Below are 27,510 nucleotides of genomic sequence, written 5' to 3'. Positions count from 1 at the left end.
AACATTGTAGAAATTATTTTAGTTTGGTATAAGAACTAGTCGAAATTCCAAGACTTTACGAGCACATAAGGAAACTACTACAAAGATGCATCGACAACAAAGAAGTCTCGCAAGAATGGAAATTATCGTATATATCAACAATATACGAAAAGAGTGTGACAAATAGAGGGTATTACCGTTATACCAACAATCGGCAAAATATACGGAAAGATCTTAAAAAACCGAATATAAGACGAATACAAGGAAATGGAGGCAGAAGAACAAGCAGGATTTAGAGCCGGAAAATCTACAATGATCATCTATTTGCAATCACACAGGTCATGGAAAAGAAAACAGGTCAACCAACAGATTCATTTTATATAATGAGTTGGGATAAAGTATGGAACCAAACAAACATCTTTGAAACGAAAAAACAATATTTATGAAACTTTGCACGTAAGTACAGTGACACAAAAGGCATTTGTTGGCATATTTTTTGTTACTACTTCACTTCCGATTTCACCGGAAATACCCTAACTTATTTAATTTAAATAGGACACCCTGTATATTTTTGCGGATTTTAAAAGAACTTGTTATTTTTAATTCATACATAACAAATTTGGTAGAAAAAATTTGTTAAAAAGTGTCTGTAGATAATTTTTTGTATTAATACAACGTAGTAGGAAATAAAGGAGTACCATCTATACTGTAGACTAAAATTGTTGTTTGCATGCACTGCATAACTTATTTGAATTTAGTATAGTAGGTAAAACTGTTACTGAACTAATTGACAGAAATAGGTTGTATTAAAAATGGTTCATTTAAGTGAAAAAGATCGTATTGAAATATTAATGATAATCAGTTATGGTAAATTTTCATTTTTTGGAAGTGAGTTTTTCAAATCGATGAATTTGACGTAGAGGATTCGTAGAGTGGCCCGCTCGTTCTCCGGACCTCAACCCGTTAGATTTTTTTTTCTTTGTGGTTATCTAAAATCACTTGTTTACGTTAGGCGACCAACATGCTTGGAGGATTTGAGACAAAGAATAATTGATGAATGTGAACTAATACGTGGAGAAATCTTACAAAAAGTGACTCACGAATTTATTTATAGGCTTACACGTTGTCAGGAGGTGAACAGCAAACATTTTCAACATTTGAAATTATTTTTTTTTATTTTTAATATCATTGGTCTAACGTAAATAAATTAACCTATTTTTAACTGTAAAGAAATTTATTTCTTGTTTTAATAGTTTTTTCTTCCAAACTTGGTATGCATGAATTAAAAATAACAAGTTCTTTTAAAATCTGCAAAAATATACAGGATGTCCCATTTAAAGTAAATAAGTTAAGGCTATTTCCGGTGAAACCGGAAGTGGAGTAGTAACAAAAAATATGGCATCAGATGCCTTTTTCGTCACTGTACTTGCATGCAAGGTTTCATAAATATTATTCTTTTCGTTTCAAAGATATTTGCTTGGTTCCATACTTTATTCCAACTCTGTATATTGATCTATTGATCTGAAAAAGGCATACTATAGTGTATAGAAGCAGACTGTTTGACTTGTACACACTTCTATATAAATCAAAACGGGAACTGGTGTATGTTTTCAAAGACTGATAGTGTGTAAATAAATTAATTAAAATCAGCTAAGTACTTTCAGCATTTTTAATACCATCATCAGAGCTATCGTCTTATAACTGTAACTACCTCAAATGAAGAGAAAACTTTGAACAAACACATGTTTCTATTAAAAACTAACCCAGGGATCTAACCACTGGTCAAGGTAAAAACCCTTAAAAATGTATAAAGTAATCACATGTAATGTGTTTTAAAAAATGGCTACCATTTTTACAATCAACAGCTGTTACTAGTAACTAGTTACTACCATTTTTAAAATCAACAGCTGTTACTAGTAACTAGTTAGTCATTTTTTAAAACACATTAAATGTGATTATTTTATACATTTAAGGGTTTTTACCGTGACCAGTGGTTAGATCTCTGGGTTAATTTTTAATAGTAGAATGTGTTTGTTCAAAGTTTTCTCTTCATTTGAGGTAGTTACAATTATAAGATGATAGCTCTGATGATGGCATTAAAAATGCTGAAAGTACTTAGCTGATTTTAATAAAATTATTTACGCACTATCAGTCTTTGAAAACATACACCAGTTCCCGTTTTGATTGATACTATAGTGTGCCTTTGGTACAGTTATGGGAGGCAATGGAGAATACAAATATAAACTAAGAATTCATAAAAATAATTAAAAAATTTTATAAAAACACGACCGTAAGAATTAAACAAGGAAACAAACTCACCGAAAGGTTTTTGACAAATAAAGGTATCAAACATGGAAGCTGCCTCTCTCCAACACTTTTTAGAATACATTTAGAACAAGCTATGAAACATTATAAAAGGAAATGCAAGAACATGGGACTCCCATTGAATGGCCATACACTCTTTGTTTCGCAGACGACCGAATACTAATAGCACAAGACTACGATAATATCTGTGGCACGACAAGAAAGCTCATAGAGGAATATAGGAAATGGGGACTAGAGTTCAACATAGTAAAAATAAAATACAATATGATTATCGGTGGGGCTCATCAGGACCTGATAATAGACGAAGGAGAAACAATCAATAAATGTAACGAATATAAATACCTGGGTATAAAAATCACAATATTATCCTCTAAAATTATTTTTTAATATCAAAATATTATTCTCTAACTATGTCCCAGACAATAATAGAGACAAAAGGAGTTATGAAAAAGAACCACAAATAATGAAATCGGAAAGTGAGCGAAAGTGAATGAACTCTCTTCTTCGAAAGTATATGTTCCAACCGTTAGATCTTTAGGTTCTGTCACTCCATTATGATTTGAGACCTTCATATACTTAGATTTATTAGTATTAACTTGTAGCCTCATTCTTTTTGCTGCTGCTTTCAATGGCCTGAACGATTGAACCATGTCCACCTTTCTTCTTGCTATGATATCAATTTCATCTGCATACGCTAGTATTTGTACACTCCTGTTAATAATGGTCCCTCTTGTTTTTATTCCAGATTCTCTAACAGCTTTATCTAGTGCAATGTTGAATTGAAGGCACGATAGAATTTCCCTGTCGAAGTCCCGTTTGTGTCTTGGAAGTTCTTGATATTCCACTCTGCACTCTAACCTTACACTCGACTGTTGAGAGGGGGTTTTCACTAATCTCACTAAGTGTATTGGGATAACGGCTGGGAGACTCTAAGACACAGGAAACGTAGGGATTGAAGTAATGCTTAGAATATTTGAATATTTGATTATTTTGATAACGATTTCCGATGTGGAAACCGAAACGTCAAATAAACTTAATTTTAAAGCAAAACTGTGGCTTATTCCTACCAAAAAATGTCTTATTTGAAGTGTTGAAACCCTTTATGTTTACAAAATAAGATCTCACATCTCACAAAACATGTTTTAAACTGTTTTGCTAATACGAGTATAATGTTTCCAATTTGAATAGAATTTTAAGTTAATTTGGCATTTATTCTTAGTCACTTATCGTGTATGTATATAGTTAACCAACACGAAACTTTACCTATTATCATTTTTGTTAACTACCAAACAAGTTTGTACTGATAATAACGCTGAACGATATTACAGCAGCATCAAAGTTGAGTTAGTTAAACAACGAAACTAATTTCGTGAGCAAAGAGGAAGTATCAGATACAAAAATTTAACGCGTTCCTTTTCTTTCGGATGTTCATCATTATCCATACACTGAATAAGCTGCTTTGCATTATGGAAGATGAAAAGTTAGTTAATTGTGAAACCTAAACTCTCTCAACTGTTTCAATGGCTAACAAATTCACTGCGAAACTTTTAACGAGAAAGAAACGCTAAATGTCTTCAGGGCAAAAAGGGATAAGTTGGGGTTTACAGAAAAAGCTTTTAAGTATTCTATTACAAGACTTTTGATGAATTTCGCCAGGTATTTTTCTTGTTTAACTTTGTACGTTCTAGAGAACATACGTTATAGAATTAGAAATCGGTCTTAAGAAACAGAAATGCAAAAGAGTGCTAAAAGAAATACAAGAGAAAAAGAACACCTAAATTTTGTATATTTTATTTTGGTTTTAGTAGATATCATTAGTACACATAATCAAGTAGTGCGCCAAGATTTTTCGAAGTTATACTTCTGTACGATCGAGAGTGAAATTTTATAGTGCCGGGCGCATGCGCACACAGACAGTATGTATTTCTTTGCTAAACTTTCAGTATGTATCAGCGCTCTCAGCGCAAATACGTCATATTATATCATATAATAGGATATATTATTAGTGTTCTTAGTAAATGTATTATTTATTATAATTTTTGTGTCTTTGGATTTGTCTTCCTCGGGAATAAGATATTTTACAATAATAGTAAGTATGTTTAAAGTATTTTGTATACTTCACCTGGTCTATTAAATTTGTCAATATGTATGAGAAATCTTGTAACCTGTCAAATCAAAAGGAATATAGCTCAGTGGTAGAGCGTGTGACCGGAGATCAAGAGGTCCCAGGTTCAAATCCCGGACGATTCATAATTTTTTTATATTTTTGGTATCGTTTTAATAAAAAATTTTTAAAAGTGGTAGGTAAAGAAAGTTAGTTTAAAATTTAAATAAAATACAAATAACCTGTTAAGTATATTAATTTCGTTGAAATCATAATAATAGAAGTATAACTTCGTACGTGCGTACAAAGTACACTCACATTCTTTTTCTGTAACTATTGTTGTTCTTCTTCTTATAGTGCAGTGCACCTATAATAGTGCGTTGGCGAATTATCTTAAGCTCAGACGTCTGTATTTTGCGACATGAAGTTATACCTGTCCAGTTCTTTATATTTCGCAGCCACGATATTTATTTGCGACCTACTCCTCTCCTACCCTCAATCTTTCCTTGGATGATTATTTGACGGATTGCGTATTCTTCCCCTCTCAGGATATGAACCAGGTATCCAATTTTTCATGCCTTTATCAAGTTGAGCAACTCTCTTTCAGTATTTGCTCTTCTTAAGACTTCATCGTTTCTCACCCTATATCTCTATGGTATGCCGAACATTCTTCGTAAGGTCCACATTTCGAAGGCCTCCAACTTATTAATGGAAGATATTTTCAACGTCCATGTCTCCATGCCGTATAATAATATGGACAATACATAGCACTTAACCATTCTGTAACGGTGATTGAAGGAAAGATTTCGGTTACAAAGTAAAGGTTTAAATTTAATAAAAGCTTGTCTTGCTTTTTCGGTACGGCTTTTTATTTCTTGTTGGAGGATCCCATTGGTCATTCACCATCATTCCCAAGTATTTAAATGTTTTCACTTGCTCGATTGGATCCATTATCTACTTGCATCTGTACTCTTAAAAGTGCGCTCTTTCTTATTGCCATGCATTTAGTTTTTCCAGCATTTATCTTTCAGACATATTATGTTTTTCCTGCGGTATTTATCTTATTTAGAATCAACTGCATATTTATTATGTTCGTTATCTGTGATTATCGCAGTATCGTCGGCGTAACGAATGTTATTTATCGGGTACCCGTTGACCTATGGTTGTTAGCTTCTCTCTTTTTCTTCTTGCGTCCCCTACCCGTTCTGGGTGTTGGCCATCATCATGACAAATTTGACTTCTTCACAGAATGTAACATGCTAGAAACACGCTATACATTAGCAAGACAAAGACAAATTAATGCTACAAGAAAATGGAGAGCGTTAGAGAAGAACCTGAGAAACACTATACAACAACTGGAGCGCGATACATCCTCCAAAAGCAAATAATGGATAACATAAGGAATAAAGTAGTTCGTCATATCGAAAAGGAGAAAATACAAGAATAAAAATGAACAAAATACGAAAACGTAAATAAAACAATAAAACAAAAAATCAAAGAAGCGAAGGAATTGTGGCTATCAGAAAAAGGTTCAGAATAGAAAGATTAAAAAATAACATGACAGCTTTAACATATACAAGAAAATTAAAGAAATATCTGGCATATCCAAAAAATAATGTAGAAAAACAAAAAATAATAATTAAAAGTGTAGACACATAAATAGATGGGAAGAATAGACCACACATAACATTTCAGCATCTTCACAAAAAGGTGATGCCTGGTCTATTTTATTGTATGTTTGTGAGACATGGACATTAGGAACCACAATGCTAAAAAAATTATTCGAATCATTCGAATTGTGGTGCTATTGACGAATTCTAAAGATATCGGCGGTGTCGCAAACTTCCAATGAAGATGTTCTTCAAATGATTAATTCAATATCATAAAGAGAAGAAAAACAGAATACTTCGGCCATATAATTAGAGTAACTTAATACCACCTGCTTCGCCCTATAATACAAGAAAAAATGGAGGGAAAGAGATGGATTGGTCGAAAGAATCTTTCATGGTTGCGTAATACATATTAGACAATGTTGTGGTTTAACAATCAAAGAATTATTTCGCGTAGCAGCCGATGGCCGATAGAGAAAGGTTTCAAGAACTCGTAAACATGATGACGGTCAACGTCTGAATACGGACACGGCACCTAAAGAAGAAGAAGAAGGAAAGAATATATAAAAGAGCTATTTGAAGATAACGAAAGAATGGAGACAATAGAACCAAGAGGTAAAAAGGGACCGACATTACCAAAGGGGATATTGAAAAAACAAAAAAGCGCTGTCCTATTATAAGGAGTTGAAGACTGGACAATTACGGACTCAACTGAAAAAGACTTGCCAACTTTGAGATGTGGTGTTATCGAAGAAGGTGGAAAATATCATGGACAGAAGTAACTAACACGGAAACATTAAGAAAGATGAAACAATAAAAAGAAATACTTAACACTGCTGAAACATGAACTTTCAAGAAAATCCATAGAAGTAAGATTGAATCCTTTGAAATACGAGTCTACAGACGAATCTGCGTGTATCCTGGACAGAATACTGTGTCAATTCTTGAGTTATTCTCTGTGTTATTCATAGAAAAGACAGGCTATTAAAAAAAGTAAACAGACCATACTTAACTACTTCGGTCGCTTCGGGGACCATCGAAATTATCATAGGAAGGAAAGTTAGAAGGCCGAAGACCAAAAGGAAGCTAACAATATTTAGAGTACCACCACTTCCTGACAAGGGATCAAGAAACGAGGAGGAATTGATCGTAGAGGATTTTATGTCAGGTTATGATATTTTTAATGCTTTATTGCCATGAAACATTTTACTGCTCTTGGATGCAGTGTATAGTAACTCTTTTCCTTGGGTGGTGACGGTCAAACATTGGTTTAACTAGTTTCCATGTGGTCGCAGATCGGTATTTGTTAAGTCGCGCACAGGGGCTCCGAAAACGGCTACCACAGATCACGATCCACAATCCACGATCTGGTATTGGCAGACCGCCGACTGAAGGAGACCGCCGAGGTAGCTGAAACACCATGCATCTCAAAAAATTGCGTGTGTCATATCCAATGTGAAACTTTGGATATGAAAAAGCTGTCGGCATGGTGGGTGCCGCATTTTCTCAGTCCGGACAATAAGCGCAACCATGAGATCACTTCAGAGCAGAACGAAATATGGTTCCACCGGTATATACCAGAGACCAATGAATAGTCGATACAGTGGACGTCACCCCGATAACGTGCTCCGAAGAGGGAAAGACTGTCCTATCGGCCGGAAAGGTGATAGCCACCATTTTCTGAGATTCACAAAATGTGATCTATATAAATTTCCAGTAAAGGGCAAAACGGTCACAGGGCTTTACTGTACCATATTTTTGGGCAGATTCGATGTCGAATTTCATAAAAAAGCCTTAATTGGGGCAAAAACCAAACTTTTCCATCATGATAACGCACCGGCTCATACCCCCGCCGACGCCATGGCCAAATTGGTCGAATTGGGCTACGAACTGTTGTCCCATCCACTGTGTTCTCAAGATTTGGCCCTGTACGACTTCTTTTTGTTTCCAAACTTGAAAAAGTCATAATCGCCGGGCAAAAATTTAAGTCGAATAAAGAGTTTATTACCGCCACGAAAGCCTACTTTGCAGATCACTGGGTCAAGTGTACCGAGCGAAAAGGCGAACGTTCAGAAATAAATCACTACTACTCCATAATTTTAGTTCTTCTTTTGAAGGCTAAATACTTATCGGATCGCCCTAGTATGGAGTGAATTTGTTAGGGAGTGTGATGCTTTTAAGTTTGACTCGCAGGAATTCTAGGGGAGTGCAATTAGAACGAAAACATGCATTGTTTCGGAAAAATTCAAACAAGCTTATATTTTTCTAAAACTGTTTTTGTTAGTTTATATACTTGTTAAAGTAAAAAGTTCTGCTCGCAGATTTGGCCGCTAATTGTTTATTAATTGTTTAAACAATAACAATTGTTCTGTATAAATAATTTTAAAAATATCGTTAAATTCATCATTTTACTTTGATCAAATATGTTTCTATTTTGTTTTTGATTATGCTGAATCCGAATATGGCATTATAATTTGAAAATTCTTAGACAGAAGCTCTTATACAGTATGTCTGCGTAGCTAGGAACCACATGGAAAACTTTTTATTATCAATTTTACGAAAAAAAGTTATTCTCCATAAAATGATCTGGATAGTCAAAAATCTAAAACTCAACCATCAGATATCAAATTTTATCAATTTTATAAGAGTTATGTCAAGAATGTGAATTTCGTTAAAGAGTAAAGTACCTTTATATTCCAGAATATCAAAAAATGATATCTTTCTTAATTTTCTCAAAAAGAAATAGTTTGTTTCATTTCTAAAGTAAAATAATTTAGTGCATTTTAAAGACTATATCCTAGGCTTTAACAAAGCGCTTATAAAACTATAATAAATCTGTTCAAACTTGAGTAATACCGTCTTAAATTGGTGGTATTTCTATAAAACTACGATGATTTCAAAAATTACATTTTCTGGGACGTCGTATCATTTGAATTAAGTTTTTGAGATTTTTTTTGAATGTAACGTTATTTAGCAAGATGCTTGAAAGGTAAGTTGTGCAAAATTGAGAGTTTTATAAGAAAAATTGTATTAGATACACATTTTTAAATCATTTTTAAACAAAATTCATGTAAGGCTCACTTTCCGCCCACACCGTACTTATGCCCATATATTTTATTTCTTTCTATTATAACCATAAGATAGCCTAATTATTTTTCTTTCATGTTCAATTTGTGAAATTTCATTTTATCTTTATATGTTATCTATTATATGTTATTTATAAAATTTTATTTGATCCATTAGTTAAAGAATTACATTAAAATAACTCAACCGTGCATTTCGCCGTACTCTAGTTTATAGTGCGCAAATGTTTGTAAGAAGGGTGACTTTAGCGTTATAAATAAAAAATTATAGAATATACAGATTAAATTTTAGAAAATTCTTTATATAAAGTTTTTTTGTAAAATTTTCTGAATTTTTCAATGGTTAAGTCAGTTTTTTTCTAAAATTTATATCTTCGGAATTATTTAAAAAACGTCAAACTTCGTAGTTAATTTGTTTATTGTTTAATAAAAAATGAAACACTTACTTCTCGAGTAGAACTTTTTGATATGTTGTTTATTAAACATTTCCTAATGAAATTACAAAAAGTTCTATCTTGTTTGATTTTTACCGAAGTGAAAATTTATATGCACTTATTCTATAAAATTTTACCCTTTAGCTGACCGGATAAAAAATATTTTTGCCTTATTAATATATGCTTTCTTATTATAATTGTTTTTCTCATCTAAATACAACGTTTAAATAAACTTCTTATAATGTTTACTCGAGTGAATCACCTGTCAGTTGGGTATAATAATCGCGCACCGCGCACGGTGTGTTCTTCTACAAACAACTCGTGTTAAAACACGACTAAATTTCACGAAAAGGCTGCGTTGGAAATTTTCGTTGCGACAAAGGAAATAACGAAATACAAACAAAGGGTATGTGCTCATTTTGGAAGAGTTATGTGACGGGGAAAACTGTCTAAACTAGGAGCAAAAACGCTCTGCGAAAGAGTTGCTAAAAACTCGTGTTGTAGTAGATTGTTCGTTCAAATTAGATTTAAGTTCTAGTTCTAGCTAGACACATATAGAAATAAAATAAAGAAACAATGAAATAGGGGATGTAATCGTCCATTCTTTTTTACGTAAGATTAAAGTTATTTATGGCAAAACGAAAACATAGCATCCTATACAGGGTGAGTCATGAGGAACTGTACATACTCCTACCTCGTATAGAGGCCCCTATGGGGAATAACAAATGACCATTAAAAAGTGTCTGCTCCCATTGTTTAATAATTTACAGGGCGAGTTTCGCATTTTGACAGAAATAAAAGTTAATTTTTTTAAATCTATGGTTCACTTTACCAAACTTTTAATAATTATTCGTAGTCAAATTTGATTTTTTTATAAAAAATTAAGTAATCGTGTGGGGAAAAAATAAATATGCCATTTTAATTGCCTATTTGTCTAATTTGTAAAATTTATATTAGAGTTTTCAAAAAGCGTATACAGGGTGATATTTTTTCTAAGACCCAAACGAACTAATTTTCTAAAGCCGGGCCTGATTTTTTTTCTAGTTTAAATAAATCAGTTGATTGGGTGGTAACATAAATTAAATATTTGTTTAAAAAAAAATTAATTTTTGTAATAAAAGTTAATTTTTTTAAATATATGGTTCACTTTACCAAACTTTTAATTTATAGTCAAATTTGATTTTTTTATAAAAAATTAAGTAATCGTGTGGGGAAAAAATAAATATGCCATTTTAATTGCCTATTTGTCTCATTTGTAAAATTCATATTAGAGTTTTCAAAAAGCGTATACAGGGTGAAATTTTTTCTAAGACCAAAGCGAACTAATTTTTTAAAGCCGGACCTGACTTTTTTCTAGTTTGACTAAATCAGTTGATTAGGTGGTAATAGTGTAACGATTGATCAAAATAAGAGACCCATCGATCTGACCGTTCAAAAATTATGACGAATACAAATTTCTGTCAAAATGCGAAATTCGCCCTGTATATTATTAAACAATTGGAGCAGACACTTTTTAATGGTCATTTGTTATTTCCCATAGGAGCCTCTATACGAGGTAGGAGTATGTATAGTTCCTCATGACTCACCCTGTATAGAAAGCTATTATTATATGTAGAAATTTATTATATTACCACCCAAAATTTTTCCTATTATTAACTATTTTTAGAAACTTGATAGATATTTTTTATTTTAAAGAAATACTATTTTTTTAATAAAAAAATACTGTGTCTACTTTGTACGCATGTAAGAAGTTATATTATTTTTATGATTTCAAGGAAACACATATTTTAAACATTTTAATTGTATTTTTATTTCAATATTAAACTAATTTTAATACTACTTGAAATAATATCAAAAATTAAAAAAAAAACGTCAATACGTAATTTTTTATGAACTGGAGCGTCCCTGCAATTGCTTTTCTCGTGAGGAATAGTATAAGTTCTAAAAAACCTCGTTTTTCAACAAAAAATGTATACTATAATTCTATCCAACAGCTGTCTAAGGATGATGGATATCCTCTGAATCGAAAGAAAACATAAAATGTCGTTCACGATTATCTTTTATCTCTATCTCTACTCAGATTTTGAGTACTTGGAACTGTCCTTTGGACCGTTTCCTAGACGAGTAAGACGAAATGTGATTGCATATTGTAGAATCATTTTCTCTTTCTTTAGTCGTCGTCTCTTGGCTTATGAATTGTAAAAGTTAGAGATAAAGAATGTTACCAGAAAGTGGTTCCAAGTGGTTCAAAGAAAGGTTTCAGATTCTTCTTCATCTTCTATTTCCCACTGTATAGACAGTACTGCCTGTTTTCCTTCAACGGTGCTTTTCATTCTGTCCCTAAATTGTCATTCTTTTGCCTAACGATGACTTGTCCCTGGCTATTTTTACTATCCTTGATTTAGAGATCCTACTTGTGTTAATTTCATACTTCTGATAGAAGTTTCAGATTTAAATCATTATTTATTATTTTAAACTTATTTTAATAATGCATTTTGTATCTGGGACCTTTTTTCTTTTCTCTAAAAGATTTCGCTACACAGCGTATTAAAAGTGGATTTTAATATTATGTTTATAATTCCACTTCAATATGGAGTTTATTTTCGTCTTGGTTCAGAAGTGTTCACGTAGCCCTACTGAAGACGTCTAGAGACAAAAACAGCTGCCTAGGATATCCTCTGAATCGAATGGAAACATAAATTGTCTTTCACTTTTACCTTTTTCTGAAAATAGTTAATACTACCATAGTAAAACTTATCTAAAATACATTTAATAAGAAGCTTCAACAATAATAAATGTTCAACAAAAAAGAATTTTAGCTCTTTCAGTATGTCTGCGTAACTTGGAACCTATTGATAACTTTTTTATTATCGGTGTTACGAAAAAAAGTTATTCTTTATAAAATACCCTGCATCATTTATGATCAAAGATGCAACCATCAAATATCAAATTTTATTAATTTTATACGAGATATGTCAAAAAATATGAATTTCACTCAAAAGTAAAGTACCTTTTTATTTCACAATATCGAAAATTGTTATTAAGAAAAGTTGTTTCTAATTAAAAAATATGTTTCAGTGTTCAATTACATCCCTCTAATTAAAATATTGTGAATAATAAATGCACTTTTAAGAAAAATTCATATTTTTACATACCTCGTATAAAATTGAAAAAGTTTGATATCTGATGGTTGCATCTTAGATTTTAGACCAGGTGGAGCATTTTATAAGGAATAACTTTGTTTCGTAAAATTGATAATAAAATAGTGATCATACCTAATTTTAATAAAATTATAATGGGTATCCGCAATTTGAGAAAAAAACGATTTTTTTTTTCGATTAGAATGATGTAATTGTATATTAAAACATAGTTTTTAATTTCAAACAACTTTTCCTAATAGCATTTTTTGATAATATGAAATATAAAGGTACTTTTCTCTTTAACGGAATTCATATTTTTGACGTAACTCGTATAACATTGATAACATTTTATATCTAATGGTTGAGTTTTAGAGTTTTAACTATCCAGAGCATTTTATGAAGAATAACTTTTTTTCGCAAAATTGATAATAAAAAAGTTATCTGTATAAGAGCTTCTGTCTAAGAAGTTTCAAATTTTAATGCCATATTCGGATTCAGCATAATCAAAAACAAAATAGAAACATATTTGATCAAAATAAAATGGTGAATTCAAATATATATTTAAAATTATTTACACAAAACAATTGTTATTGTTTAAACAATTGAGAAACAATGAGCGGCCAAATATGCGAGTAGAACTTTTTAATTTAACATGTATATAAACTAACAAAAAAGTTTTAGAAAAATATAAGCTTGTTTGAATTTTTCCGAAACAATGCATGTTTTCGTTCTAATTGCACTCTCCTATATGTTTATTAAAATAATTGATACATAGTAAATTAATTTTTAGTAACATTAGCAATTTAGTCTCCTGTTGTAGATACAAAGGCTTGAGCATGTATTTTTAATTAACTGTAAACAAAAACATATCGGCATGTGCCAAGAACGAAAAAAAAATTGAATCTCTCGGATTACAAAAGACTGCCGGAACAATATTAGCCTAATTAACAAAAAATTCTGCTTAGATCCCTCATTCTTAGGGTTTAATTAAATTTTTACCATTTTATACACTTTATCCAAGTCATGACAAAAGACAAACAAGTTTATCTTGACGTTGATTTTCTTTTTGTTTTCAGCTTTCAATAAAACAATGGACCGTCTGCACAAGTACGGAAAGAGTTTAAAGGACTTTAATTACAACAACAAAGAGATAGCCGATGATATTTACTCTGCGATCAATTCGACGCAGTTCTTGGGGATTTCGGTGAGTATGTTTACATTTTTATTTGACGACTATACGAACGCGATTGACCAGCCGGAACTAATTTATTTATTTATATAAGTCTACAAAAGAACTCGGTCCTTTCCTGTCCGGTCGCTTTCATGCAATTAAAGAAAACGGGAAATTTGATGCTTGTTTTTTATTAATCAAAATGTTGTTTGTGTTTCCTTTTTTTTTTCGAAAGAAGCGAAATAGCCAATAATCGATTTAGCTTTATTAGGCCAGGGTAATAGACAAAAATATACCCTGTTCGTGACACTTCAACAATCAGAGTACTGAAGCGTTTTTTCGACAGGTAATACCTATAAGAACAAATTATAACTATTTCCTGCGTAGGACCTGGCGGCCATTTTTATTTATAAACAGTTTAGTGTCAAAAAACGGCATTTTCCACTTTTTTTTCAAATTAATGGAAAACAGTAAGAATTATGGTTTTATTAGTACAGACACCTTCGAGAGAATGGAAAAGCTTTAAAATGGCGCATTACAAAGTTTAACTCATCGATTGTTAATATAATTGTGAAAAAAGGTCGAAATTAAAAAAAAAAATTATTTCGCAATAACTATTGTAAAAATAAGTATAAGACTTTGAAATTTTTGTCAAATGAGGGTTCTTTGGTGCTTAATATGTGACAAAAATTTCAAAGCGATTCATTAAATTGTTTAAATTTTATTCAAATTATTTATCCCAGAGAGCTTTTTTTGCAATAACATAAGTCAGAAAAAAAATAATGTTAGAACCATTCTACCGCTGTCAAATGAAAGAGCATGAACCAAACTTTCAAATTAGTTTAAAAATACTGAATAACAAATGCATTTATTAGTAATAAATAATTAGGCAAAAGTATCGTCAAATTTTCTTTTTTTAATCATCTAAATTTTTTTAATAACTTTTTTCAAAAAAATCTATTTTTTGCCGTTTTTTAGGTGCATAACTACCAAGTAATGTTATTTATATGATAATTGATGAAAAATTGTAATAAATATATACAATTTATTATATAAAAAAATAAAAAGTGTATAACGAAAAATTTAACACACTTTTGCATAATGATTTATTACCAATAAATGCATGTTTTATTTACTTTTTTTAAACCAATTTGAAAGTTTAGCTCATGATCTTTCATTTGACAACTGTAGAATAGTTCTAACATTATTTTTTTCTGACTTATGTTATTGCAAAATCCTGGGATATCCTCTCTGGAATAAACGATTTAAATAAAATTTAAACAATTGAATGAATCGCTTTGAAATTTATGTCACATATTAAGCACCAAAGAAGCCTCATTTGGAAAAAATTTCAAAGCTCTATGCTTATTTTTTCAATAGTTATTGCGAAATTATTTTTTTTGAAATTTCGACCTTTTTTCGCAATTATATTAACAATAAGTGAATGTATTAAACTTTGTAATGCGCCATTTTGAAGCTTTTTTCATTCTCTCGAAGATGTTTGTACTAAGAAAACCATAAGTCTTATTTTTTTCTATTAATTTGAAAAAAAAAAGGAAAAAAGGCCGTTTATTGACACTAAATTGTTTATAAATAAAATGGCCGCCAGATCCTACTCAGAAAATAGTTACAATTTGTTCTTATAGGTATTACCTGTCGAAAAAACGATTCAGTACCCTGGCTGTTGAAGTGTCATGGAAAAAACCTTATCAACCCTGGACTATATGCAGGGCAGACCAATCACAGATGCAATTTTCATTATAAGGCAGTTGATGGAAAAATATAGGAATAAAGAAACAAACGACCATATGGTCTTCATTGATCTTGAGAAAGCATATGATAAACTTCCTCGAGAGATTTTGTGGAGGGCACTCAATAAGAAAGGATTGTCTTTTTAGCAGCTTAGATCTTAATAATGATGATAGGGAGTACAATGCTCTACTACCCGTAGCTATCCTTGTTGAGACCTCTTTTTATATGCGGTTGTTATGATTACCTACGTGGATTTTAGTTTTTTCAATATGTAAGCCATAATATTAAAAATAAAATTACCATATTATAATTTTATTACGAAACACAGACCTCAGAGTTGACGATGAACACACCGAATATGTGAAAATCATGCCTGGAGTGAGGCAGGGCTGCATTTTGTTCCCCCTAATTTTCAATCCTTACTCTAAAAGAATATTTATCGAAGCTTTGCACGAAACTGGAAAAGGTATTCTACTAAACGGGTACCGGCTAAATAACAGAGAGATATCCTAATATCCTCGAGAGATTCTGTGGTGGACACTCCATAAGAAAGGAGACCCCGTTGAAAATGTAAATATGGTGAGAGATATACATGAGGGAGTAACGACTAGTGTTAGGACAGGTGTGGGGGAAACTGATAAATTTCATATGAAAGTGGATTTGCACCAAGGTTCGGTGCTTAGTACTTATTTATTCTCATTAGTTTTAGATAAGATAACAGCGAAACTACAGGGTAAGATTCCCTGGTGCTTAATCCATGCTGAAGATGTGGTGTTGGTGGGAAATAATGAGAATAAGAGACAGGAAGAAAGGTATTGAGGAAAAAGGTTTAATACTTAGTGAGACAAAGACAGAATGTTCGTTTAAAAATGGAGTTACTACAAATAAAATGATATCTTTGGATGGTGAAATGACTGCGAAAAGTGAGAGTTTTAAATATCTAGAATCGATATTACAGAGTAATAGCGAAATAGATGGAGATGCATGCAATAGAATTAGGGTTGGATGGATAAAATGGAAGGAATCGAGTGATGTGTTGTGTGACAGAAAAATTCCAATAAAGTTGAAGGGAAAATTCTATAAAACAGTTGCACGACCCATTATGCTGTACGGAACTAAATGCTGGACAGTTAAAAATAAAGAGGAACAGCGAATGCATGTGGCGGAAATAAGAATGCTTAGATGAATGAGTGGAGTATCAAAAAAGGATAAAATTAGGAATAGGTATATTAAGGGAATTCTAGGGGTGGCACCAATTGATGCCAAAATGAGGGGAGATGGTTTGGTCATGCTCAACGTGGAGACCTTAACCACCCAACACGAAGACCTGTTGAACTGCTGGTTCGTGGAAGAAGCAGGAGAGGAAGAGCAAAGAAGACCTAGCGAGACGCTTAGGTCAGACATATCGGTAAAGCACCTGAGTGTCTTCCCAAGAGTATATGTACTTCAAATCGAGGCCGTATATTTTATCTACTGTAATACATAGAAAACTATAGGTACCTATTTTCAAAATATTACTCTAAATATTCTCTATATGAATATTGAATACATAGTTATTTATCAAGTTAATTTTCTTCTTCAAGTGCCATCTCCCCGACGTAAGTTTGCAATCATCAAAGCTATTCTGACTTTAGAAACAGCTGCTCTGAAAAGTTCATTTGATGTACATCCGTTTATTTTCTAAGGTGGCGCAGCCATGATATTCTATGTACCCCTGGACCTATTCTATGTAAATATCAGGATCTAATTGTTTTCTAATGCCCCTTTGTCCAATTCTTCTCGATCAACGATGGTAAATAAATGTTTGAAGTGTAGAGTAAAAATATGGTTTTATTGACAGCTACTGAGTATTACACTATATATGTTGGTCAGGTAATTTTCTATAATAGGCTGCCACCCAAAATAGTCCCTTTAGCTAATTTATAATCTCGTCAAAATATACAATTCATCAATAAGTCGCGTGGTAACAAACTACGGATTTTGAGTTGAAAGCTTGCAACTACAGTTTAACGAAAGCTATTGCAAAACTTAGGAAGAAATATATTATTTAGCAATTTATTAAGTTTGCAGGTTTGCAGGTTGAATGGACTTTTATTATTAAAATATTACAGTGAAACTATAAAAGTTTAGGAAATTAAGAATAATGTGAGATTGCAAATCAAGGGATTAATTTGAGATTGAACAACTCATTACGCTTCTTTTTACTTGAATCGTTCCCTTCATAATCAGTTGGAGCAAGTTGTATCTCTCTCTACGTGTAATATATCCAAGATATTCAAATTTTTGTGTTTTTATTGTATTTAATATTTCCATTTCTTTATTCATCTTTCTCAGAACATCTTTGTTTGTGACGTGTTCTGCTACGATATTTTCAAAATTCTTCTACACACCCACAACTCGAATGGTTCCAGTGTTTTCACTGATACCGCTTCACTGATACCGCATTCAAGGCTCAAGCTTCCATTCGATAAAACAACGTCAAGAAAACGTAACATCTAGTCAACCTAACTCTTAGCTCCAACTTCAAATCACTTATTCAAAGCACTCTTGTCATTCTGTTAAAATTTGCTTAAGCCTTCAAGTTAATAGAAAATATTATTTGAGTATGTTCCTTAAAAGATAAACGAATAAACCTGTTTAGACTAAAACCAGAAACAATTAATAAACAGTAAGAGCCATAAAATTTTCCAAACGTACATTTTTGGTCACATTTCCATCCGTTTCCAGCCCCGTTGGCTCTACCGATATGAGATGAATAGTGGCTCTATATGTAATTATATTACGAAAACCCAAGCCCGAAATTTTCCAGAACGTAGTCCCTTTTAAATTTTATTTCAAGAGTTAATGAAAAGTCGCCGAGATGAAATGATACCGAAGAAAGGGAATTTTGCAGCAGAGCAGAGAGATAGAAAACGGTAGCGCAGAGTTACAGAAACGGCCGAGACAAGGACGGAGATTTTCAAGTTGAAATTAATTGCTTCGGATTAAACGAAATAGAGTTTAATATACTACTTCATCTGTTGTAGTTGTGCGAGTTTCAAACGGAAATTTCAACATTTTTGCTTAATTAAGTTCATTTTAGGAGTTTATGGTTAAAAGTTGGTAGAAATATTTTCGCCCTTAATATACCACAACTATTTTATGGCTCGAATTTGCTTAATTTATCTCAATTGTAATTCACTGTTGTATCACAACACATTAGCAGAATAACAAATGGCAGTAAAGTTGCCATAATCTCTAATAAATAATGGTTCAAATGTTATGTTTATATGGGATTAACCACAGTTAGCCAGAAGAGCAATAATTTGTTTGTAGGATGTGTGTGTGTCTAGAAAAATACGAGAGTAAATGTTTTCACAATTCACAAACATGTAAAAAGAATGTGTGTGTACTTTGTACGCACGTAAGAAGTTATACTTCTATTATATGATTTAAACGAAATTAATATACTTTTTATTTATATTTTGTTTAAATATTAATTATTATAACTAATTTATACTTACTATTTCTCAAACATTTTTATTAGAACAGTGCCAAAAATTAAAATAATAAAAGAATAAAACACACACAAACACATTAAACAAGCCACAAATGATGTCTGAACATTAATTGTCGAAATTTTTTTTAACTAAATACGTATTTTCTGAAAATACAATTATATAATAAATATACTTACAATCATAAAATGTATTAAAAAAAACACAAAAAAGAAAGTTTCTATTGGGACTCGAACCAGCGCTGATAAGAGCGGTTGGTATTGGAATTCTACGCCTTCTCCGCTTAGCCACGGACACTATGTGTCATTATTTACGAAGATCGACTAACTAAAGGATTAAACTTGTGATATTTCGATATTTTGAAAATTGATCAAATTATTTTAATTTTGAATTGAAATGAGTTAGAATTGAAAAAATACAACAAAACATAGAGTAAAAAAACAATATATTAGGTGAATATTGATAGAAATTTTGATGGTAATCAAATTATATAAATAAAAGTATTACATACTATGTATTTTGGCAGATCAACTAGGTAGGTTTATACCCATGATACATTAACAATTATTACGTACCTGTTGCTTTTAAAAACTATTTAAAAGTCACTACAATATTATAAACTTTTTTGTTTCTGTCCTCACAACAATAAAACTAATATATTATACATTTGTTTATCTTTACCTTTACCTCCAAACCACAGCTGCCATATCGGATAATTTTTGACATGTCATTTGAACATCCAATCAGAACAAAGTTATAATGCGCAGGCGCCGGGCTGATAGGTTTTAACATATAAAAAAAATCACCCTCTATCGCCGGTAAAGAAGTATAACTTCAAAAATGACTTTGACAATGAACACAGACCACAGTGCAAAGATGCGTCAATAGTCATGAAGGAAACGGGAATAAAAAAGAGAAAATCAAAGAAGTAGACCTCATCCTACTGAATGAAGAAAAATGTGGAGCGAATCCATCAGCAGAATGTAACAAACTTTGGTTGCCAATACTTAAAAAAGAAGAGAACAACAAAAACATAACAAGAATAGAGCAGAGGGAAACGTGAAGCATATATTACTTACACCATACACCACACATATGTAACACACAATACATAAAACTTCTTTTTCTTACAGTACCGTCCCCTATCGGAGATTGGTTACCCTCACAGCAATCTTTACTTTGTTGGCTGCAGTTCTGAACAGTTGTATTGAATTGCACCCGTACCAGTCCCTTAAATTTCGCAACCAGGAAATCCTCCTACGTCCCACATTCCTCTTTCCCGAGATTTTTCGTTGGATTATGAGCCTTAGTAGGGAGTACTTTTCCCCTTTTATGTGGCCTAGATATTCCAGATTTTTCGTTTGTATGGTTTTTAGGACATCGCATTCGTTTCCCATCTTCAGCAAAATATCTTGATTTGTTACTCTCTCTGTCCATGGTATTTTACACATTCTCCTGTAGCGCCACATCTCAAATGCCTCAATGTTTTTGATCTTTATCTTTTTCAGTGTCCAAGCTTCCATGCCATACAACAGAATGGATTAAACATAGCACCTTAACATGTTCGTTCTTAATTTCAGATTTATGTCCCGACAGCATAGGAACTTTTTCACTTTGATGAATGATTGTCTCGCTATTTCTATTCGCCTCTTAATTTCTCTTGTCTGGTCATTAGTATCAGTGAACCAAACCCCTAAATATTTGTAGGACGTAACTCTTTCAAATTGCTTATTATTTATGATTAAATTCACATTGGTGTATAGCTTGTTTGTTACAATTATAAATATATTCTTCCTGATGTTCAGATTTAGACCATACTTGTTGGAATGAGTTTTTATGTTTTCCAGCAAATACTGTAGATTTTTTAGGTTATCTGTTACTATTAGAGTGTCATCAGCCTATCGTATATTGTTAATTGACTCTTCGTTAATGTTCATGCCAATGTTTTGCTCTAGGAGCGCTTCCTGACATATTTTTCGCTACATATATTGAATAGTACCTAGTGGAGAAAGCTTACAACCCTAACGCACAACTCGACGAATTTCAATTTCTTCGGTTAACTCATTATGAACCTTAATTTTATGCTGTTTGTCCCCAGTACAACCTGGATATGATGTTAATGTCGCGACTGTCGATGATTTTTCTTCTTAGGATTTCATACAATTTTTTGTGTCTGACTTTATCGAAAGCCTTCTCAAAATCTATGAAACATAAAACTAACATACTCTAAAAACTCATTATTACGAATACTCACAAACACAGAACCACAGAACACACATAATTATTGCACAAATATACAAAATAATCAGAATTTGATGTATCACAGAGCATAAAAACATCTACCCACCGATTCAATGTTGTTTGTAATTTTTTAATCCACTTTTTACTACTGAAACCATGAAAACATAAAAACACGAAGAAGAAGATTTATTCATCTCAGAATTAATGGTCGGCAATGGTAAAAGACAGGGGGATTCCTTTAGTCCTTTATTGATCAACCTGAACATGGATGAAATAATAAAAAAGTAAGAACTAAAAAAGAATACCAAACAGTAGAAAAGCAACTTAAAAAAATGAATGTGTGTACTTTGTACGCACGTAAGAAGTTATACTTCTATTATATGATTTCAACGAAATCAATATACTTTAAACAGTTTCTCTACTACTCTCCAAAAAATTTTATTGAAACAATACCAAAAATTAGAAAAATAAAAGAATAAAACACACACAAACACATTGAAAAATGCCCCAAATGATTTCTGAACAATAATTGTTGCCAAAAATTTTAATTAAATACGTATTTTCTGAAAAAAATTATATAATAATATACTTACAATCATAAAATCTATAAAAAATAAAAAAATGATATAACTTGCATTGGGCTTGAACCAACTTCCCGTGTATCCCGCTGTACGAGAGTCGGAGCGATTTCAAACTGCACCACCTTCGCGTATACGTCATGTGGGAATATACACAAACTGAACAACTTTTTGACATTTGGTTATATGAATTTTTATTAGTTTGATTTTTGTCGAATTAAAATACAACAATATATAAAGTAAGAAAACGATACATTAGATGAAAATTTGTAGAAAGTTTGTTCGTAATCAGATTATGTAAATTAAAGCATTGCCTACTAGGGGTATAGCATAGCAAGTACTAGAGTACATTATTTTTTTTACATTTTCCAAATAGGTATGAAGATAATTTTTTATTGCAATACAACTGAAACATTTAGAATTACGTACCTGTGGCTTTTCAAAACTATTTAAAAAGTCACTATAATTATAAATTTGATTTTATTTCTGTCCTCACAACAATAAAAACTAATATATTATACAACATTTTTGTTTACCGATAACCTCCATATTGAACAATTATTGACAGATCATTTCAACACCCAATCAGAGCCCGTATAAAGACTAATACCAAACTGTCGGTGTGCGCATGCGCGCAGATCAATATAAATTCACCCTCAATCTCAATCGCGCCTAAAGAAGTATAACTTCAATAATCTGCTATGCAGACGATGCAATACTAATCTCTCAAAGTGAAGATGATTTACAACGTATGCTGCACCAATTTAAAATAACCGCCAAAAAATTTAGCATGTTAATTATTGTCCTAAAAAGACAAAATGCATGGTTATAACAGCAAATCCAATAATGTGAAAATTGGAGCTAGAGGATCAGATAATAAAACAAGTGATGGAGTTTAAATATCTAGGCATCACACTATCTAGCTACGGAAGGCTCGAAACAGAAATGGAAGATTAAGTGCATAGAGCAAACAGAGCTGCAGATTGCCTGTATGATAAAATATGGAGAAATAAAAATATCGAAAAAGAAATGGAAGGCAGAATTTAATTTACAAAACAGTCATCAGACTAATGACATATGCGGCAGAAATACGACCCGACACAGAGAGGACAAAAAGATTGCTCGAAACAGCGGAGATGAAAACCCTCCGAAAAATCGATGGTAAGGCTCTATGGGACATATCGACAACATTAATAACAGGGTAAGAAACAGACGAATAGAATGAAATGACCACATAAGCCCAATGACAACAAATAGAGTAGTAAGGACAGCGAGAAACGGTTTTAAGACCAAGAAAACGATGGAACGACAACTTATTAGAGAAACTGACATGTCATGTCTCTACAAAAACAAGAAGAAGAAGAAGAAAAAGAAGAAGAAGAAGAAGAAAAGAAGAAGAAGAAGAGATTTAATGTTGTCCTTCCTTAGACCAACATATAGGTACATAAGGAAGTTAAGAATAATATAAACCTTGCTCACATTTAATTCGTTTCGTATACTGCATTAATACTGCATAAAAAGCAATAAAATCTAAAATAAGTCATGTAGATATGCAGTGCGTCCATAAAGTAACGCATAAATTCGATATTTTGTAAACCGACGACTTTAAGGAAAAATCCAGAAACAGGTCGATTTTTATTTTTAAATTACGATTTTTTGGAATATATATCATACTAGTGGCGTCATCATATAATATATCATACTAGTGGTCTAGGCGTGATGACGTAATTGATGATTTTTTTAAATGAGTATTCACTGATGTAAAATAGAGAATATCCTCTATTCACTAATGTAAATATTAACATAATTATTTATACAGGGTGTTCAAGAAAATATTTTTATAATTAAAATAATTGAGACGAAAAGAAGAATGTATGTAATTTATTTAATTCAAAATGCGTTTTACTACTGTCAGAAAACATAAAAAAAAATTGACAAATAAACATTGATTTTCGCTTAAACGAAATGTTCAAACTGTCAAGAACAGGTGGGTGGCAGCTTTAACATTGAATTTAAGCGAAAAACAATATTTATTTGTCAAATAAGCATTTTTTTCCTGTTTTCTGACAACATTAAAACGTATTTTGAATTAGTAAATTACATACATTCTTGTTTTTGTCTCAATTATTTTAATTAAAAAATGTTTTTTTGAACACCTTGTACAAATATTTATGTTAATGTTTATATTATGGAATAGAGAATTGAATACCCTTTCAAATGAGCTATCACATGACCTCTATTCTTATTTAAAAAAATCATCGATTACGTCATCACGCCCAGATGGATGGCGTCACTAGTACGATATATATGCCAAAAAATCGGAAATTAAAAATAAAAATCGACCTGTGTCGGCATTTTTCCTTAAAGTCGCCGGTTTACGAAATAATGAATTTATGCATTACTTTATGGATGCACTGTATACGATGACAATCTTCTGTTTTCACTAATAACGTATTCTTAAGTTTTTTACAAAACTTGAACGAAAAAGGTTGTTCCAAATGAAGATTCACTGCAACCATACGTTTGCTTTTAAAAGTGGAATGCATAATTTTCTCTCAAATTTTATTCAATGTCTCATTGCTTTTAGAAGATTCATTCCTATCCAAACAGTTTTTGTACGGGGAATGCACTAATGTAATAGCTTAAAACGTTTCGGTCTGGCATAATGTATGGCCCTTTATGAGCGAATCTTCGTAAAATGTTATTTGTCTTTGAGAGGGACAAAAAAACGTCTGAGGTGCTTTAAATGATATCAAATAAACTTGATTTAGTGTTAAACTCTATTATTTCTTTAGTTATATCAAATGTATACACATTTACACATTTTTATTTTATAGTCGTATTACTCCGTAGAGTAACCAGGTGCATTTTCCGTTGGAACTTTACCGAGCTGCAGACGGGGATGTGAATTGCATAGTGTAGAATTCCTTTCCCTTTGTCTTCACTGCAGCATCCATCTGGCTTGCAAATTGTAGAAGCCTTGGAGGTGTCACCAGGGAAATATACCAATAAGTTTTCAATTTAAAAATCTTTTAGTAATATTTTCAATATTATTAATTTTGCTATTAGGATTGAAAACTAACTTCATCAGTTTTCAGTATTTTCTTTTTTATATCCTATGAGTAGGGTTTGATTATTCTACAGGTATTCTACAGGGCATTTAACACACAATAAATCGATTTTTAAATACACTAACTAGAAACTTACAACTTTTTGCATTGTGTCCAGGATGATGTCAGAAAAAAGTCTAATACATAAATATAAAAATGGGTGGAAATGCATAGTTGTATTTTAAATTGCATAAAATGCATCCAAAAGTGCATAAACATGTCAACATAATAATTATATTAAGGGCCAGATTTTGTTATTCGGAGGTTTTTGGGGTCACTGAAGACGAATACTATAAGAACTGACCAGCGGCGCATCATGAGACCACATAAATTGAACGCTCGGGGGATTTTGGGATTGCTAAACAAGAATACGCAGTCAGAATCGACACTCTGTGCACCTAGTGCTTAAAATTAGTCCAAGTTCCAGAAGATATCATGCCTTACCAGTGACCTTGGGCACCAATTGGTCCAAGGGTTGGTTCTTATGGCATATTCGCCTAGATGACATATTAAGATGACGTACCTTAGGCACCAGTTGCCCTGGTGTCTGTTCTGATGGTGTATTGGTGTTCAGCAACCCCAAAAACCCATGCGTTATCCATCTGCATTAATTTAGTACCGAAATCTCTCGAAACTCCAAAAGATGACGTGGCTTAGGTACCAGGTACTACGGTGTCTGTTCTGGTGGGGTATTCGTGTTAAGCAACTCCAAAAACCTATGAGTAATCCATTTATAACAATGTAGTACGGAAAACCATCGAAACTCCAGAGGATGACGCTCCTTGTAGTTACCCTTGACACCAGGTGCACCGGGGATTGGTTATGATGGCATATTTGTGTTTAGTTACATCAAAAACCTTCCAGTAATCCATTTGCATGAATTAAATGCCGAAAACCTTTTAAACTCCAGAGCATGATCCTTTGCAGTGACCCTGGACACCAGGTACTGTAGAGGTCGGTTTTGATTGCGTATTCGTGTTGAGCGACCTTAAAACCCACGAGTCATCCATTTACATTAATTTAATGCCGAAAACCGTCGAAACTCCAGAATATGACGTGCCTTATTGGTGACCCTGGGCACCAGGTACTTTGGAGATCAATTCTGATGAAATATTCGTGTTTTGTGACCCCAAAAATAATCCATTAGTAATCCGTTTGCATCAATTTAATGCCGAGAGCCCTCGAAACTCCAAAAGAGGATGTCCCTTGCAGTGACCTTGAGCACCAGGTGATTCGGTGGTCGGTTCTGATGGCGTATTCGTGTTCAGTGGCCTCAAAAACTCTACGAATAAGAAAATTTGGTCCTTACTATACTGATTTTGAGATCTTTATGCACTTTTTGATGCATTTTAAGCAGTAGGGGATACCAAGCGGAAATTTTTGCAATTACTCGAGGGCGTCAGATTATCATATGAGGAGAAACCTGGTACCCTGCAGATGTACCTCTACCATATATTGGCTCTTAACACAGAGAAGTTCGTTAAGGGGGGCAAGAAAAAACATCTGTCCTTAAAAATACTCGAAATTGTCAGATTAAGATGAGGTAAATTAAGTACATGCAAAAGAGTGTATATTTCAAAAATCTGACGATTTTAGTGGGGCGTAAGGAAATCGGCGAGTCAAAAACGCGAAATAAACGTCAGATCGAAAAACTAAAAAATACGTCTTCAATATTTTTCAAAAATCTATCGAATGGTACTAGACATGACCCCTCACGAAGAAGGGGGTAAATTTAAAATTTTAAATACAAACCTCGCGATATTTCGCAAAGTGAACGTCAGATCGAAAAACTTCAAAATACACTTTCAAAATGTTTTTGAGAAATCTATCGAATGGTACCGAACACGACCCCCCACGGAGGTGGGGTGGGGGTTGCTTTAAATCTTAAATGGGACCCCAAAATTTTATTACAGATTTGGATTCTTTACGTAAAAATAAGCAATTTTTATTTGAGACATTATTTCTAATTATGGATAGATGGCGCTATAATAGGAAAAAACGATTGTTGGAAATGGAAAATTAAATTAAAAAATGGAAAGCGCCCCCTAAAATGGAAAATTTTACTTATTTTTTTTTGGTTTTAGGACCTAATAATCACAACCTAATAGGTCCCCATAAAGCTCGAGTGACTTCCAATTTAGCATACTTTGCTCCCCTAACATTACACCCAGTTTTGAATAGTAGACTTTTTCCTGACGTCATTCTGAACATAATGCAAAAAACTGTAAGTCTCTACATGCTGCATTTAAAAACCGATTTATTTTGTGCTAAATACCCTCGTCTAATTAGTTTTATTACTCCATACAAATTACTCACGAGAGCATTGTAAGAATAAATCTTAGTTTTTAGTAGTGTTAACGATTTTCTTGGAAAAGCTACCATAAAATCTTAATTAACTTTTAAATGTCAGCGTCTTTAAAATGTCATTTACATATTTGCATTGCATTATGCGTTATATAATTATTTTAATTATTAAATATGGTAAT

The 27,510-nt window shown here is 32.3% G+C and overlaps 1 protein-coding gene across 1 annotated transcript in view; it reads left to right on the top strand.

Moving 5' to 3' along the window:
• LOC114330394 (gamma-aminobutyric acid type B receptor subunit 1) overlaps positions 1-27,510 on the top strand; it is a 363,275-nt gene that overhangs the window by 183,415 nt on the left and 152,350 nt on the right. The window contains exon 7 of the mRNA XM_050657124.1: positions 13,752-13,879. Within this exon, the coding sequence (XP_050513081.1) occupies positions 13,752-13,879 (128 nt within the window). The remainder of the gene's footprint in view (positions 1-13,751; positions 13,880-27,510) is intronic.

This window comes from Diabrotica virgifera, chromosome 7 (genome assembly GCF_917563875.1).
Source record: "Diabrotica virgifera virgifera chromosome 7, PGI_DIABVI_V3a".
NCBI lineage: Eukaryota > Metazoa > Arthropoda > Insecta > Coleoptera > Chrysomelidae > Diabrotica > Diabrotica virgifera.
Note: the sequence above shows the minus strand (reverse complement) of the source record. Positions and strands in the feature narration are given on the sequence as shown.